This window comes from Schistocerca cancellata, chromosome 7 (assembly GCF_023864275.1).
Source record: "Schistocerca cancellata isolate TAMUIC-IGC-003103 chromosome 7, iqSchCanc2.1, whole genome shotgun sequence".
NCBI classification, from domain to species: Eukaryota; Metazoa; Arthropoda; class Insecta; order Orthoptera; family Acrididae; genus Schistocerca; species Schistocerca cancellata.
Window position 1 is genome coordinate 487,499,573 of NC_064632.1, and position 17,707 is coordinate 487,517,279.

Sequence of the window (17,707 nt, forward strand, 5' to 3'; positions counted from 1 at the left end):
GTGAGGTGACAATCATAGAAGGGAGAATAATACCTTCCTTGATCATCAAGTCACATTCTGCTTCTGCGGTAGAAAGATGATCAGGACCTGAACACCGAGAGTAACATGAAGCTGATGGGCCATTGATTTGATACAATGCACAGTGTTGTGACATACCTCTCTTGGATCACACAGTGTTCACATTATCGTTGGAAACTTTTCAAGCAACTCAGTGTATTTCATTCCTTCGGCTACATGAGTGCAGCACTGTGTCAGAATCAAGCTGTTGGAAGTCCAGTGATGCTATTGACGAGTCTCATATTTGTGGCATCCCACAGTAGATGATATTGTGCCAGGAAGTCAGCAACAGTAAAATTCCAGGTGAAAGCTTGGTGCAGTTGCAAGTCCAGCTCAATACAGTGTGTACCGCATGTCACTATACACGAATTGCTTGTGTCAGAAGGAAGTTGGTGGCTAACAATTGTAGAGTAAAGTCTATGAATAAATGCAAAAGTTTTAGCCACAGTCCACAAGAAATTTTCACCCAGTCTTTCAATTGCTGACAAAGAGACAATGATACTTCAACCGGCAGTCAGATGTGCCTCTGTCCGACTGCCGCTGCAGTTTGGGTAGGTGCAAGATGGTGTGTGCTTGTGTGCCTACTCTCTAAATTCCCAGTGATACCAGCATATACCAAGTAGCTGCTTTGCACCATTCGGGCCCGACAAGTTCATCATGGAATGACTAAGTTATCTCCTGTGACAATGTACTCTGGTGTTGCAATAAGAAAGCAGTTCACTTATCTGTTTAACCGGAGTGTGGACCTTATATGTGAGTCCTGAGGGGCAAACAAAATCTGCAACTGTCACCGCTGATGACAAAGTGCATAGTGTTACTACTGCATTGACTGATAGCAGCTTCATTACTTCTCAAATATTTCAGCTATATCTGCAAAAGCGTCTGATGGCAATTCCGACTGAAGCACTATTATAGCTTTAACCTGAGCTATGAGATGGCTACTCCAAAGTGTTTGTTGCAGTGTGTGTCGGGTACGGTTCCTGTGTGGAGCTTTGCTGTGTAGGTGTCTCAGATATTGTGATGGCTTTTTGTTGCCTATATCTTCCTGTAGGCCAGAATGGAGATAATCTTACAGAAAGTCTCAATACTAACAGTTCTTCAGCAGGCACTACGTCTTTCACTTTCAGGAAAAAATTCATTGTTCATTCTTGAAAGTTTGTACTGCTTCTTTTGGTCCTTTTAGGCTGTTCACGTCATGTGGAATCATGTTGCGGGTGAAAAATGTTGGCACAGCCATCCAAACTAAACTTTTTCATGTTCTAGAAAGCCGACCAAAAACAGCACATGAAATATGAACACTAGTACCAGGAATAATAAACTTTTATTAACGCAACACAACACAACACAGAAGAAGGATTTGAGACTACTTTTTGTGTTAGATCAACACTAGTAGGGTTCTTTCTCTATTAGCAAGGAAGTTCTAACACAGCCACTTTTCATGGAACATTAGGAACAAATCAACCGCCAGTACAGAACAGCAGCACCTCTGGCAGCTGGCACGTGAACTCTTTGACAGCTGTGACAAACCCACTGTAGACTACTACTCCTTAAGCTTCAATTAGCTTCACTTTTGGGATGTTATCGGTTTCCTTAATAACAATCTGTGTTTCTTATTAATCTCTTGTACTTTACAAGCATCTAAACAAATCTTTGAATGCTTGTAAAATTTTCTTATGCTCATTACTGTGCCAGCTTAAACTGATGAGCCACAGCTTCTGACCAATAGAAAGCTTTCTGGACAATGTGTGGCTGACTTTACCAAGACATATATCCAAGGATAGAAGAGAAAAGCAGAGGCCCATCAAGGTCTGTAATGCCAAAGAAGAATAAGAATATAAGTTTCTCTCTCTCTCTCTCTCCTTTTTTGTCTTCAGCTATCTCTCGGGATTTTAACTGTGCCATCTCATTCTCTCACAGATATTTCTGGATAGTATTGTTTCATTCAGAGTAGGCCGACTATAATTTTCCCATCATTGTTTACTAGAAGCAATTGCCTTCTTTAATATTTTTTTTCTTTTGATATCCTCGCACTTGTAATACCTTTGCTGTTTGTCTAATAGCCTTTGTTAAAAAATTGTATCTGTGCTCTGTTTACTATAATCTTCATTTTCTAACTTGCTCAATTTGACTTTGAGGAGCATTTCTTCAGTCTTACTTGATAAATCTATTTCTCTCTACCTTTATGTTTATTTTCGTTTTGGGCATTACTAGTCTTTGATTACTTGAAATTCTAAACTGGTTTAAGATTACAATATGCTGTCATAAATTATAAATTCCCTACTACCTGAGAAAACATAGTTAATTTCATTATTACTCCTATTTGATCCTTGCCAAATCAACTCCATTTTCTTTTCATCAGTAAGTGTGCACTACGAGCAAACATGTGCCCCTTCACAATTTCTACCAATGCCTTACCTCTACCATACATAGTTCCCCATTGAGGAATCATTCTTTAGTGTTTGTCTTACTTTTGCATTAATATTCTCCTTATTACCTTGTCACGAGAATTGCTGTCATCTACTAACTTCTGTATGTCCTTGTAGGGGTATTCGCTAATCTCCTGAAAATTTGAGCAAGTGGAATTCAACACTTTCCATGAAATATTTTTAACAAGTACAACTTTTCTGCCAGTCCCTCCAATATTTGTAATATTTCACAAAAGAAATTATTTGTGTAAGAAGGTACATTTGCACAGAACAGTGTTTATTAAAACCAATATTACATCCAAACACTCAGGGCATCTAATTTTAGAAAGGACAACATATTATGCTTGAACTTTTATTTAATGTAACAAAAAAACAAACAGTCTAGATTGAAAATGGTGTCTTTTTCTGGTAACCCACCATCTTCAGGCCAATATGTGTCTCCATTGATGACACATAGAGCCAATGTACAGAGCCACTGTACATGCTAAGAGGCAACTGTTGTCAACTGCCAGCATGTGAAATAGCTCCACGTGTCAGCATGGCGCACGCGTGCCTGCCGCACACACACACACACACACACACACACACACACACAGGTCTCAAGGTGGTCTATCTATGATTGAAACTGGTTACCAGAAGAATAAACACCCTCTGCGATCTAGCTGATCGTTTTTCATTAAATTACCTACATGTTTACTGTTGTTCCAGTTATGACTTTAAAAATGTATTCAATTCATTTAGTCACTATTTTTTGCTTAGAAAGCCATTTGCAAGTCATAACTCATTGAAATGTATAAATGCGTTGTTCCCTTTTAAAGGACATTGCCCTCTGTCATTCATGTTTAAATATTCGGTCCTCACTTCATGTAAGGGTATTTTTTCTGTCATCTTGTACATACAGAATGTTTAAATACGAATTTCACAACAAGTGTCCTCTTAAATGGAAAGCTGCACTGATGCACTTCATGAGCTATCATTTGAAAAGGGCAATGTAGGCCAAAATCACAATTGTAATGACGAAATAAATTACAGCTCATGAGGAAAATAATGTACTTTCTAAAATACTGCAGGACTGTGGACCCAGTAAACAGAAATAATGACATCTAATTGTTCAGCATATCACACATCATTAGTAAACTGTTCATCAAAATGAATGAGAACTTTTTACTTTGCCCAGTTTCTAGCCTTCTGCTTATATGTTTTTCAGACTGTGTAATATGTCACATGATTAGATGCACACATTGTTTGTTGTCATCTGACATATACAGGGTGATGAAAAAAAAAGTGTTCCATATTTTGAGAAGTGGTTGTGTGGACCAAAACATGCCAAAAATGGCCACTAAACATGGGCTGTAAAATGCTTGCTTTATGAGCCAGGAGCACTTGTTCATCTTCAGTAGCACGAAACACATCTCTTCCACTCCAGGCTCTCTGCTTTCATGAACAACACACAGAATGCACTAAACAAACAACACATTCACCTATTAGTCAGTTGATAGAGCACGCAGTAAACGAGTTAATGTTATTACTGTAAACTGCATTCATATTTTGGGTTAAGTGGAGTGCATTCTGTAGTTCTATTGGAACTAGTTTCTTGTTTTAATAAGTCTGTGAATTGCTTTTACAATGTATCTTTTCACTTACCTGGATAATGGAGGCCTATTATTCCACACAGCAAACGGCAGATATGCTCTCTGTTATGGTCTGGCAAATGGAAGCAACCGCCAAGCCTGTGTTCATTATACTGTGTAATACTAGCAATCAGATTAACTGGTGCAAGATATCTCCAGTTTGTTTCAAATGACTTGTCTGGTCTGCTAGAGGAGGTATCACTTCAACAACAGCTGGAGATGTGGTTCATGCATAATGGAACACCAGTCCATTTTCTCCTAAATGTACGAGAACACCTCACATTTAATAGAGGCAATAGATTGGTTGATGAGGTCTACCATCTTAGGCAAACCATTCCCCTCAATCGTGATCCACTTTATTTTTCATTGTGGGGACACTTGAAATCTTTGGTGTAAGCATGTCCTATTAATGATGTACTAACACCAAAAGACTGTGTCATTACTGCCTGCCAGAGCAACATGTCCAACTGGGAGTGTTTCAGAAAGTATGTGTCTCTGTAAGAGTTCAAACAGAAGCATTCTTTACTATGACTCACAAGTGCAGGTCATATGTAATGTTGTTGTTGTCTTCAGTCCTGAGACTGGTTTGATGCAGCTCTCCATGCTACTCTATCCTGTGCAAGCTTCTTCATCTCCCAGTACCTACTGCAACCTACATCCTTCTGAATCTGCTTAGTGTATTCATCTCTTGGTCTCCCCCTACGATTTTTACCCTCCACGCTGCCCTCCAATACTAAATTGGTGATCCCTTGATGCCTCAGAACATGTCCTACCAACCGATCCCTTCTTCTGGTCAAGTTGTGCCACAAACTTCTCTTCTCCCCAATCCTATTCAATACTTCCTCATTAGTTATGTGATCTACCCATCTAATCTTCTGCATTCTTCTGTAGCACCACATTTCAAAAGCTTCTATTCTCTTCTTGTCCAAACTATTTACCGTCCATGTTTCACTTCCATACATGGCTACACTCCATACAAATACTTTCAGAAATGACTTCTTGACACTTAAATCTATACTCGATGTTAACAAATTTCTCTTCTTCAGAAACGCTTTCCTTGCCATTGCCAGGCTACATTTTATACCCTCTCTACTTCGACCATCATCAGTTATTTTGCTCCCCAAATAGCAAAACTCCTATACTACTTTAAGTGTCTCATTTCCTAATCTAATACCCTCAGCATCACCCGACTTAATTCGACTACATTCCATTATCCTCGTTTTGCTTTTGTTGATGTTCATCTTATATCCTCCCTTCAAGACACCATCCATTCCATTCAACTGCTCTTCCAAGTCCTTTGCTGTCTCTGACAGAATTACAATGTCATCGGCGAACCTCAAAGTTTTTATTTCTTCTCCATGGATTTTAATACCTACTCCAAATTTTTCTTTTGTTTCCTTTACTGCTTGCTCAATATACAGATTGAATAACATTGGGGAGAGGTTGCAACCCTATCTCACTCCCTTCCCAACCGCTGCTTCCCTCTCATACCCCTCGACTCTTATAACTGCCATCTGGTTTCTGTACAAATTGTAAATAGCCTTTCGCTCCCTGTATTTTACCCCTGCCACCTTTAGAATTTGAAAGAGAGTATTCCAGTCAACATTGTCAAAAGCTTTCTCTAAGTCTACAAATGCTAGAAACGTAGGTTTGCCTTTCCTTAATCTTTCTTCTAAGATAAGTCGTAAGGTCAGTATTGCCTCACGTGTTCCAACATTTCTACGGTTCTAGTATTTCTACGGAATCCAAACTGATCTTCCCCGAGGTTGGCTTCTACTAGTTTTTCCATTCTTCTGTAAAGAATTCGTGTTAGTATTTTGCAGCTGTGGCTTATTAAACTGATTGTTCGGTAATTTTCACACCTGTCAACACCTGCTTTCTTTGGGATTGTAATTATTATATTCTTCTTGAAGTCTGAGGGTATTTCACCTGTTCATACATCTTGCTCACCAGATGGTAGAGTTTTGTCAGGACTGGCTCTCCCAAGGCCGTCAGTAGTTCTACTGGAATGTTGTCTACTCCGGGGGCCTTGTTTCGACTCAGGTCTTTCAGTGCTCTGTCAAACTCTTCACGCAGTATCGTATCTCCCATTTCATCTTCATCTACATCCTCTTCCATTTCCATAATATTGTCCTCAAGTACATCGCCCTTGTATAGACCCTCTATATACTCCTTCCACCTTTCTGCTTTCCCTTCTTTGCTTAGAACTGGGTTTCCATCTGAGCTCTTGATGTTCATACAAGTGGTTCTCTTATCTCCAAAGGTCTCTTTAATTTTCCTGTAGGCAGTATCTATCTTACCCTTAGTGAGATAAGCCTCTATATCCTTACATTTGTCCTCTAGCCATCCCTGCTTAGCCATTCTGCACTTCCTGTCAATCTCATTTTTGAGACGTTTGTATTCCTTTTTGCCTGCTTCATTTACTGCATTTTTATATTTTCTCCTTTCATCAATTAAATTCAATATTTCTTCTGTTACCCAAGGATTTCTACTAGCCCTCGTCTTTTTACCTACTTGATCCTCTGCTGCCTTCACTACTTCATCCCTCAAAGCTACCCATTCTTCTTCTACTGTATTTCTTTCCCCCATTCCTGTCAATTGTTCCCTTATGCTCTCCCTGAAACTCTCTACAACGTCTGGTTCTTTCAGTTTATCCAGGTCCCATCTCCTTAAATTCCCACCTTTTTGCAGTTTCTTCAGTTTTAATCTACAGGTCATAACCAATACATTGTGGTCAGAGTCCACATCTGCCCCTGGAAACGTCTTACAATTTAAAACCTGGTTCCTAAATCTCTGTCTTACCATTATATAATCTATCTGATACCTTTTAGTATCTCCAGGGTTCTTCCATGTATACAACCTTCTATCATGATTCTTAAACCAAGTGTTAGCTATAATTAAGTTGTGCTCTGTGCAAAATTCTACCAGGCGGCTTCCTCTTTCATTTCTTAGCCCCAATCCATATTCACCTACTACGTTTCCTTCTCTCCCTTTTCCTACACTCGAATTCCAGTCACCCATGACTATTAAATTTTCGTCTCCATTCACTATCTGAATAATTTCTTTTATTTCATCATACATTTCTTCAATTTCTTCGTCATCTGCAGAGCTAGTTGGCATATAAACTTGTACTACTGTAGTAGGTGTGGGCTTCGTATCTACCTTGGCCACAATAATGCGTTCACTATGCTGTTTGTAGTAGCTTACCCGCATTCCTATTTTCCTATTCATTATTAAACCTACTCCTGCATTACCCCTATTTGACTTTGTGTTTATAACCCTGTAGTCACCTGACCAGAAGTCTTGTTCCTCCTGCCACCAAACTTCACTAATACCCACTATATCTAACTTTAACCTATCCATTTCCCTTTTTAAATTTTCTAACCTACCTGCCCGATTAAGGGTTCTGACATTCCACACTCCAATCCGTAGAATGCCAGTTTTCTTTCTCCTGATAATGACATCCTCTTGAGTAGTCCCCGCCCAGAGATCCGAATGGGGGACTATTTTACCTCCGGAATATTTTACCCAAGAAGACGCCATCATCATTTAATCATACAGTAAAGCTGCATGGCCTCGGGAAAAATTACGGCCGTAGTTTCCCCTTGCTTTCAGCCGTTCGCAGTACCAGCACAGCAAGGCCGTTTTGGTTATTGTTACAAGGCCAGATTAGTCAATCATCCAGACTGTTGCCCCTGCAACTACTGAAGAGGCTGCTGCCCCTCTTCAGGAACCACACGTTTGTCTGGCCTCTCAACAGATACCCCTCCGTTGTGGTTGTACCTACGGTACGGCTATCTGTATCGCTGAGGCACGCAAGCCTCCCCACCAACGGCAAGGTCCATGGTTCATGGGGGGGTCATATGTAATAGCAAACAGATTACATTAAAGGCTCTGCTGTTCCTAAGTAATAGATTAATGTGTTCTCGTTTGTTTACTCATCCTGCAGTCTTTTTTTTAATAGCAAAGAGCATGCAGCAGAAGACGTGTTTCGCAGTAGTAAAGATGAATAAGTGCTCATCACTTTTATGGTATGAATTTCAGACCCCACGTTCTGGTCCATAGGGCCACCTCTTAAAATACAAAATAGTTTTCTTCAGTGTCTTGTATTCGGAGACTTGTCCACTTGAAAATGGTTACCTAGATGTCATTAGTGAGTAATCTTTGCTATTATTCACTTCCATTACCAACAGAAATGTTACCTTTCAAGGAAGTTTGAAGGCCTTGAACCAACCCTGAAAGTACTAACTAAATTGTAATAGTTTAAAATTTTCTTGCCTACAACAGACCCTTCACACAATATGTTCTGCATGTACTTCAATAAAATAATCATTTAAATTTTAAACATGTATAATTTAGCACCATCTGCCATAAAGTAATTTGCAGAATGCTGGTGTACTTACAGCTGTTAAATACGACTGCTGAATTTGGAAAAGGTGTTACAAGTGCTAACAGTACACAGTGATTCAGATATGTGCTCAGGAATTTGCCTCAATATCCAAGTGAGAGAGGAATATTTGCTTGCTCACAGTCGTTGCATTTCTCTAACCAATTTCTGTAAATGTGATTTCAATTAACAAACAATTCTTTGTCAGGAACAACTAGCAAACAGTATTGCACTGCTTCTTCAGGATGTATCTAGAAGAGTGTGTTACAACATAACAAATTTCAATTTATTTTAATTCAATTTTTCTTCTTACAAAGTTGTATAACAAAGTATGCTGCTGTGATAAGTGAGAAATTTTACTTGTACACTACAGCTCCTTGGTCTATTAACTGAGATATAAATAATTCCAAGCGATAAAAAGAAGCACTTACAAAGCACATTCAAATGTTTGTATTGTTTCTTCCTGAGGCTGTACCATATTGCTGAACATCCATTTTAATACTCTGTAACAAAGTTAATTTTGCTATGTTCTGTTGCACAAGGCACAACATTACATCAGGAATCAATATCACAGTTATGTTCATGCATACGTTTCAAAATTACAAAATGACTCTTTTCTTATTAAAAAAGGCAGACTGAATAAATACAAAAATTTTGATTTAATACTAGAAACAGAACATATTTCAAAACAGTTATTTTAATGCAAAAATTCCCAGTCTTTTTCAACTATAGAAACTCAACAGAAATAAAATCGAATAATAATCCTTTCTACCGATGGTCACAGTTCTTCTTTATATATTCTAAACTTTCTCCCTTTCTACTTTTTAACATATCCTGAAATTAACGTATGGTCCCCTGATTTTTTTCTCAGATATCTTAATAATTTTTCACAGTTCTTTAAAACCTCGGTTTGTACTGATAGACAAGTCTCCCCAATTACAGGAAAATACCTTGTACACAATAACATGGAATTCAATTCAATTAAACCAGTATTTTATAGCCCAACATTAACAAAAACAGGTAGTTGGATGAAGAAGAAAGTAAAGAATATTCGAAGCCAAGAGGAGCCAAAAATATGTATGAAATTGTCAATCCAATTATTCAATCAATCATAACAAACTCATAAAACTAGATCAGTAGATTTCAATCAAAACTGAGTCAAGGAACTACATTAGCAAAGTTTGTAAAACAATTTTTACAGCACAGTTTCTTACGTAAAGTGTGAGTTTGGCTACTGAACTGCTTTATACAATGTGATTAATCTCTCCCTTTTTATCATCCTTTCTTCCTTTTAAAAAGTTGTAGTTTTAAGCAGAGACACAAATTACAACCACAGCACATTCAAATGTTTGTATTGTTTCTTCCAACTGTTCTTAACAAACCTTTGGAACATAAATGCCACATTTCCTATTTTCTTGTAGATCAATAAAGAAATTCAGTTTCAAATTTTTTCGTCATTCAAGATTAATCTTCCATATTTTACTCTGTTTGCCAGCCATCACTCCCCTCCCCACACAACCAATCTCTCCAACCCAGTATACAGTTCACTGCACAGCAATATTAAACGCAAAATACGAACTAGTGTTCACCACAGATTCCACACTCCAGTTCAGTTCAATTCAATTCTGTGACCATACTGCAGTATAGGATGATTAAAATATCTACTAACACACACCCAATTACATTCCCAAAGTTTCAACACTTTCTTTCAAATGTACTCATATTTCTCTACCAAACTTAACACTGGAACACACGTTACATAAAATTTACCTTTAGTATAATACACACATCTGGCAGCAGTGAATGACTGAATACACAGACAGTAATTGTATAAATTATATAATCAAAACTCTTAATACAAGTAGTCATTTACTGCATTTTTGGTAACAATGAACATTATTAAACTCAGTTAATTAGACTAGATACACGAGTGACAGCACTTCTGAGACTAAAAGCCCATCCTCACACAACTAACTATTTGCTATTTCAATAAAGGAATGCTTCAAAGATAAAATGAATTACTGCTTCACAAGCTGATTTCAGTAAGCAATTTTCAGGTTCTCAGAATACTGAAAGGTCACTGCACAAATACTCTTGTTATGTTGAACATGAAAATTACCAAGATTTGTGAAGGGACCCCAAGTTACGAAAAGGAAACATGATTAGATTCAAAACATTTAAAATGCAAATGAGTAAGTAGCTACTCATTTGGGGTAATACTGTATTTCAAATGTAGCACACTATACAGCTCATGTTTCGTACCATAAAACGCATTTCCGTATTGTGGGCTGAGAGACGGAACCACACTGCTTAATGGAACATGATTCTCAGTGTTGTGCCACAAGAATTGCCACAGTCAGTTGTTGAGCTTTTCAGTTATATTAGAAAACCATTAGCAAAAGACACACACTTTTTAAACTACTACTATGTGTGTATGCTCCACGAGAAAAATTTTAAAACAGAGATCTTTGGCAGTGATGACTTGAGTGAAGTTTCATATAAAGCCTGTAGAACAATTCCTGTTACATCTGTTTAAAACCGGAGTCAATACCACAATCACTGGATTATTGTGTGTGTTTCATGTAATAGCCTTAGTATTGTACTTAAAGAGCCAGCTTCAGACTGCAGTAAATGTGTTGCAAATATTTTTAAAATGGTTGGTGGTGAACTGCACTATAACAGTTCGAAAATTTCAGTGTTTTCAAGTCAACTTTTTGAGGCACTCTTCTTCAATATACGACTTCTGATACTCCATCTTTTTCATGTTACCTGCTCAGAATGAATCTAATCAAGTTAGATGACAACACAGTAGTTGATGAATGGAAAATTTGATTTCTTTCTGTTCCTTACTTTCGACTAAGATAATATGCTGTCCCAAATGTGGATACTTATCCAATGTCCTCACAAGTGACCATTATCACAAAAATGTTACCTCTCGAATTCTGCACAATCAAGTCTCTAGTCCATACCAATGTGAGACACACACCAATGGGATCCCCTTTTGTAGACACACCATCCACATAAAATGAAACATTTCCCTCCAACTTTATTATTAAAATGACTTGAACCAAATATCAATGCAGCTTTTGTGGGTCTTGTCATTTGTAGGAAGACTTATCTGACCAAAAACCATACTCTTATAAAAAGAGATTAGTTGCATTAAAAAAACTACCAGGAGACACAAAAACAAGTATATGGAAAACAGAACACTCCCAGAGATGAATACTAAGCTGATAAATCCTACCACAATGAATTCAGTCTTGCAAAACAATGATCTTCAAGAATCTATGTGGCTTAAACTTTGAATTCTTGATTAGAAACTGCCAATGAAACAGCAAAGGGAGAAACTAAGCTTTTACACGTACAGATCTGCAGGGTGGTGTTCTATAACATACACTGTGTTGTGTCACAAAAAATTACATTAACTTTATTGTGCACCTCATCTAAATCTAATTTCCTCCACTATCACTCCACAAAATTAAATGTAGACTTCTGTGGACCTATCTATCACAGACACATTCTAAATCTAGTGGCAAAAAGTTCGTTAGACCAATAACAAAAACTGGTTTACTCTGCTAATTAATGACTGTTGAAACTAACAGACAAGCACAAATTCAGCCAAGTCACCAGTTGTAATGGATGCATGCTCAACATGCACATAATTAAGAATCTACACTGAATTCTTAAGGAACAAATCCAATGTCACATTTTCACTATCATACCAATTTTCAGCTCTCTCAAATTGTAATATAAGACCATTTCGATCACACAGGCACCATTCAGGAAAGTATTGTCATCCAGTATACAATTTTAAAAAAGAAAGGGCAAATCCATAAAAAGTATTCTACATAATTAAAACAAAGGAGCAACAAAACAATCTTCCAGCTAGAACTTTTACTTCCACAATAAAGAACAATTTCATACTGTAAATATATATATCTATCTTGATGAGACTCAGAACTGAACACACATTCAAAACAGGAATTACAAACATTAGAGTTGTGCATTTCTATAATACTTTAGTATAATTTTCTAGACTTTTACAGTACAGCATTCCACTGCAATCTTTCACTCAATATTTTTTTCAGTCCATCCAAATATGCACTATATGGGTATCAGTTAAACAACATGTCATATACTTCAAAAAGGCATAAAAATTTAAAAATACATGGATACAAAGTTCATAGAACTTATATGTATATGTACATCAATTCCAAGCTGGAAAACTTGTGGACAAATTACACTCAATAATAAAAAAAAACTGCAAATAACACAAACAGATTCATAAAAAGAAACAAGAAATGCATGGTGCTGCAAACAGCTTATGTCATACAAAGGCAGACTCTGTATTAAATAACACAACAAAAACACACAGTTTATATAAAATGTGAAGATATAAATTACACTTTTTTTGATATGTATCATAGGTTATGACAGTAAACCAATGGAACTATCACTGAAGTGCACCAGCAGGATCAGCAAAAGCAACACCAACCACAGTATGAATAATGTGCCACGAATATGCTGAATATACGTTGCACATGTCTATCGGGAAGTTAGTTTGTGATTACTTTAAGCATAACCTGAAACACATCTGGTGGAGCAATATAAATGCATATTCATAAAAACAGTTTTACTATGCTCATTCCACTGCTTCATCTCCATACTGAATGGTGCCTTTCTCGCGAGGAAGCTGTGAATATCTTAATCCCAAATTGTCAGAAATTTCTTCAATCACTTTCAGTGCCTGTAACAAAAGGAGAAAAATGTGTGTACATAATGGTACAGATAAGATGCTGCTTACATGTGGTATCTGCTCGTATGTTAGAATACAGCATAAAATGACTCAATGGCACATTCCCTCACTATCTGAATTCTAAATTACGACAGATGTGCTACAATTGTTAATGGCTTTGTATGAATACACCAGAGCACAGCCTCTTAGAAACAAGGCTGAGCAAATGGTATTTCAAAAATGTTTCTGTTTTAATACACTACATGGGCACTATGCCTCTTATCTACACTAATATTAATTTGTGTGTACTGAGAGGATAGCCACAATAAAAAAGCTACTAATTTTCATTTTAAAGTTATTAACTATTGTCATATTCATTACCATTTGTAAGGTGTAACGTCAAAAAGAACTCCTAGGCATAGCATAAAGCTCAATAATAATAATAATAATAATAATAATATCACCTGTATGACAAACTGCTGAATAAAGGCTGCCTGTAGAGTTCTCCATGCATTATAGTCAATGTCTCTTTTCTTATTTCTTGCAACCCAACTAATAACTTCTTCAGTTCATCCACCATTCATTAATCTGGCTAAACATCCCACCCACAACCACTTCTCTTCACTTCTCTTCATCACAGTTATAACTATTCTATGTTTCATCCACCATTCACTTATCTGCTAGACATCTCACCCACATCCATTTTATTTTCATCACAGATTCCACTTCACTGTGTTCACTGACCCATCTGCTCATTTCCTATCTCTCTTAGTAATTCATCTCTCCATATCAGCTTCTGTTGTAGATTAAAATTTCACACTCATTACATTTCTGTAGCTTTGCTTCTAAGCAATATGACAAATGCCAATTGTGCAACAGAAAAAGCTTCACATTAAAAGTAATGCATGGAAATATAAATTGTATATGAAACCCAAATTAAGCAGTGTTACTACAGTCCTATTAAAATTACTTGATAGTTGACACCTGAAGCTTTCCCCTACAGTGTTGCCACATTGGCTGCCTCTACTGCTCGGCTATAGGTAACACACACACACATATATGATGGGTCACTTCATAAATGCTGTTAATGTGTAACACAGAGAAATGTTGGAAGTGATTGCTGTGAGGTATGTCAGAAATGTGAGCTTTCAAGTGACCAATGACTGAACTGTGGCAGACGATGTGTTTTGCAGCCCTGAATTTAAAACTGTGTCCTAAGCTAACAACAACCTTGTGATGTGCAACTTTTATTCAATAAAATGGCAGTCAACTATCTGCAGTGGAACTAAAATCACAATCTCTTCATTCACTGCCATTAAAGCTAATGTCTACGAGCAAAGTCGAAACAGGAAAAAATCAGTTTCAGTGCTAAAAGCAAACTGTAATTTCTCCCTACTACTGGCTATCTGAAACTCTCCTCACATTAGCTACATGAGCTGCTGTGTTACTAATTACTGAGCAGTGCTCTCTGGCGCTTGGCTGGAGATTATATGTGACACAGGCAGATTCCAAGTAAGAAAGAACAATAGGAAGAAAAGTAAGAGCAAATAAAGTCACTACAATGATGAAAATGTATGGCAAAAAATTAGAAAAAAATTACATTTAAACCAATTAACTGAAAACAAATAATAATCAAATGGTTTTGATTAGATTTAGAAATAAAAAATTATCACTCCCTTTGACATAGTTTGATCCCATAAAGTTTCACATATGAGACTGATATGCAAACCATTACACTATACCATGACACTCTGATAAGTAGTTTCGGCTGTGGTGCTCCATTCAAAATGTTGAAATTGCAGCTTTCAAAAAATTTGGCTTCACGCAAAGTTGTGCAAAGCTTATCTAATGTAAGCCAATCTCTGTGATTATGATAACTGTATGCATGATGCAGATTCACGTCTTGTGCGGACAGTATACAGTAGTGTTTTGTTAGTGCCATGTGTGAAACATATACATTTCATCAGTTTGTGTGTGTGTGTGTGTGTGTGTGTGTGTGTGTGTGTTTGTTTCTTTGGAGTGGTTTATTATGAGTGATGACACACAAAATAGATGTTAGGTCCATGAATCAGGATCCAAAACCATCAAGAAAGAATGCTGGAGAAGAAATTGGAAGTGAACTGAGCAATTGTTGTGGCAGTAAAGTTAAATTTTACTTTGAATCTCTGATAAATTTAACCATAAATGTTCCAATAACAGTTCTTAAAAAAGGATATTGGAGATGATGCTAAATTCAGATCGTGAGAAAGACAATCTTTTCTTATCACCTGGCATTAGACAATTGCAAACAAATACGTTCGCATTCAAATCTGCGCATTTCTTCCTGTGATAAAGGAGGATTGCTTTGAGGGAAATGAGACTATTGAAGAATGATGTCAATGAAGGCACATCAAGTCAGTACGAGACAGAAAACCATAACAAATGCTACCAACAATATTTGAAATCATGTGATGTCAGACCTACAATGTGGCAGTCAACAAGTAAGAGGTACAGAAGAACACTAAAAAGAGCTGCTTGTCTAAGACACAAATGAGCAGCTACAGAAAAAAAGAAAAATGTACACAAATTGTATAGAATAAATTGTCAAGCTAAGAGAAGACTGTAAGCTACAAAATATAAAATATGGAAAAAATGAAAATGATTACAGTGTGAAGAAGAGAATTTAAAGGTGGACTATGTGACCAATTAATCAAGTACACAACAAGGAAGGAAGATTAGATTTTAACATCCAGTTGACATTGATGTCTTTACGGAGTAGGCAGTAAAACAAATAGTGCAAGCTGCACAACAACTTACTACCCCAAAGTTTTGACTTGCCACCTGTGGAGAAAAGCACTGAAGACACTTTCGAATTCAAGCACGCACAAATATCTCTGAACATTACCAGTGGCAGCATATTTGTAGTTGTTTCCCACTGCCAACCCTCTCATTTGTCCCTTCAGTTTCTTATTTTTTATTATTCTTTCATTGCCTTCATTTCATACAACAAAGTAATTTTTTTTTAATTTTCATCCGCTATTTCGAACTCTTATGGGTTGAATTTCCAAAAACAGTCAAACACGTATTTTACTTATAACCAAGAATTCAAATCCACGTTTTCATAAATTTAACTTCAAAAATGCTTTAATAGTTTTTATAAAAAAAGCACCCCCTATTTTACCCCATTAGTGACTGAATTTCCAAAAATGCTGAAAACACATTTCTTTTTATTTCTGACTGAGAACCCAAATACCAATTTTCATAGTTCTACATTTCTGCCTTAATAGTGACATATTTTCAAAAATTCTTTCATCCCCTTAAGAATGAAATTTTGAACAATCCCTTCTTAAACGATGCCTACAGTAGAAGGTCCACACCCTCTCCAAATTTCAAGTTTCTACCCTTAGTGGTTTGGGGCTGGGAGATGATGAGTCAGTCAGACACGAACCTGCTTTTTTATACATAGTAGTTAAAAATAAATTTCAGCACAATAATGTTCACTAGTTTATCATATGTAAACTCCTACTAATAGAAAGTCCCAGAACAACAATATGGAAAGAATAGACTGCTAATCAATGCCACCTCTATAATTATGGCGAGTCACAATATTGTTGCCATTAAAAAAAAAAAAACCTTCCCACATGCTGGATATGTTAAATCTATCTTCTTATATTAGAGCAGAACCTATCTTCATTAATGTCACACTATTTCATCAGAAAACTTACCGCATCTAGCTGTTCTTTGGTGTGTGCTGCAGAAAGGCAGAAACGAATGCGGCCTTCCATTAGAGGCGTGGCTGGGAATCCTACACCAACAGTTGCAATTTTCCTTGCTCTCAGAGATCGAACCACAGCTCTAAAATTTTCAACAAAACAAATTAAATTACACAGATATACTGCAAAGCTTTGCAGATACTGTTTGAAAACTCGATGTTCACGTTATGCACTAAATAAACCCAACTGTAAAACATTTGTCTAATAAAACATTCCTGTACATTTTTATAGTTTCATGGAAATTTGTGATTAGATAAAAATATGAAGTCAACAGGGCAGTATTTGGGTGTGGGACACTTCCAAATTTTAAAGCTTTGACATTGTTGGCAAGGTATAGAGTAGTACAGCAGATCAAATACTTAATGACACAATACACACAAACAATTCAAATTTTCAGTTTCTATACTTATAACTAAAAGCACTATTAACTTTTATATTTTTAGTGAATGGCAATGTAGAGAGAAGAACTTTATGGCAGCTGCACTGATCATTAATAGAATGTGTAATGGCATGGAACATTATAGGAATTACTAGGATTTACTTATTACTTAACACATCTGTTAAAAAAAGGATAAAAGCAGACATGAATCTCGACTCATATAGATCAAGATACTGCATAACGAAGTTTAAAACTCCATAGTCTCTTGGCTTTACCATACACAACATTCCGTCATTTGACCACTGGACAGAATCTCGTATTATAAGAAAATGGAATACCT

The 17,707-nt window shown here is 36.7% G+C and overlaps 1 protein-coding gene across 5 annotated transcripts in view; it reads right to left on the reverse strand.

Moving 5' to 3' along the window:
* Nucleotides 1-8,775: 8,775 nt before the first annotated feature.
* The window catches only part of LOC126092061 (serine palmitoyltransferase 2), a 402,429-nt gene continuing 393,497 nt past the window's right edge, over nucleotides 8,776-17,707 (reverse strand). For all 5 annotated transcript variants that reach the window (XM_049907469.1, XM_049907473.1, XM_049907472.1 and 2 more), the window contains exons 11-12: nucleotides 16,941-17,070; nucleotides 8,776-13,248 (exon numbers count right to left, since the gene is read on the reverse strand). In XM_049907469.1, coding sequence (XP_049763426.1) covers nucleotides 13,144-13,248; nucleotides 16,941-17,070 — 235 coding nt within the window. In that variant the 3' untranslated portion in view covers nucleotides 8,776-13,143. The remainder of the gene's footprint in view (nucleotides 13,249-16,940; nucleotides 17,071-17,707) is intronic.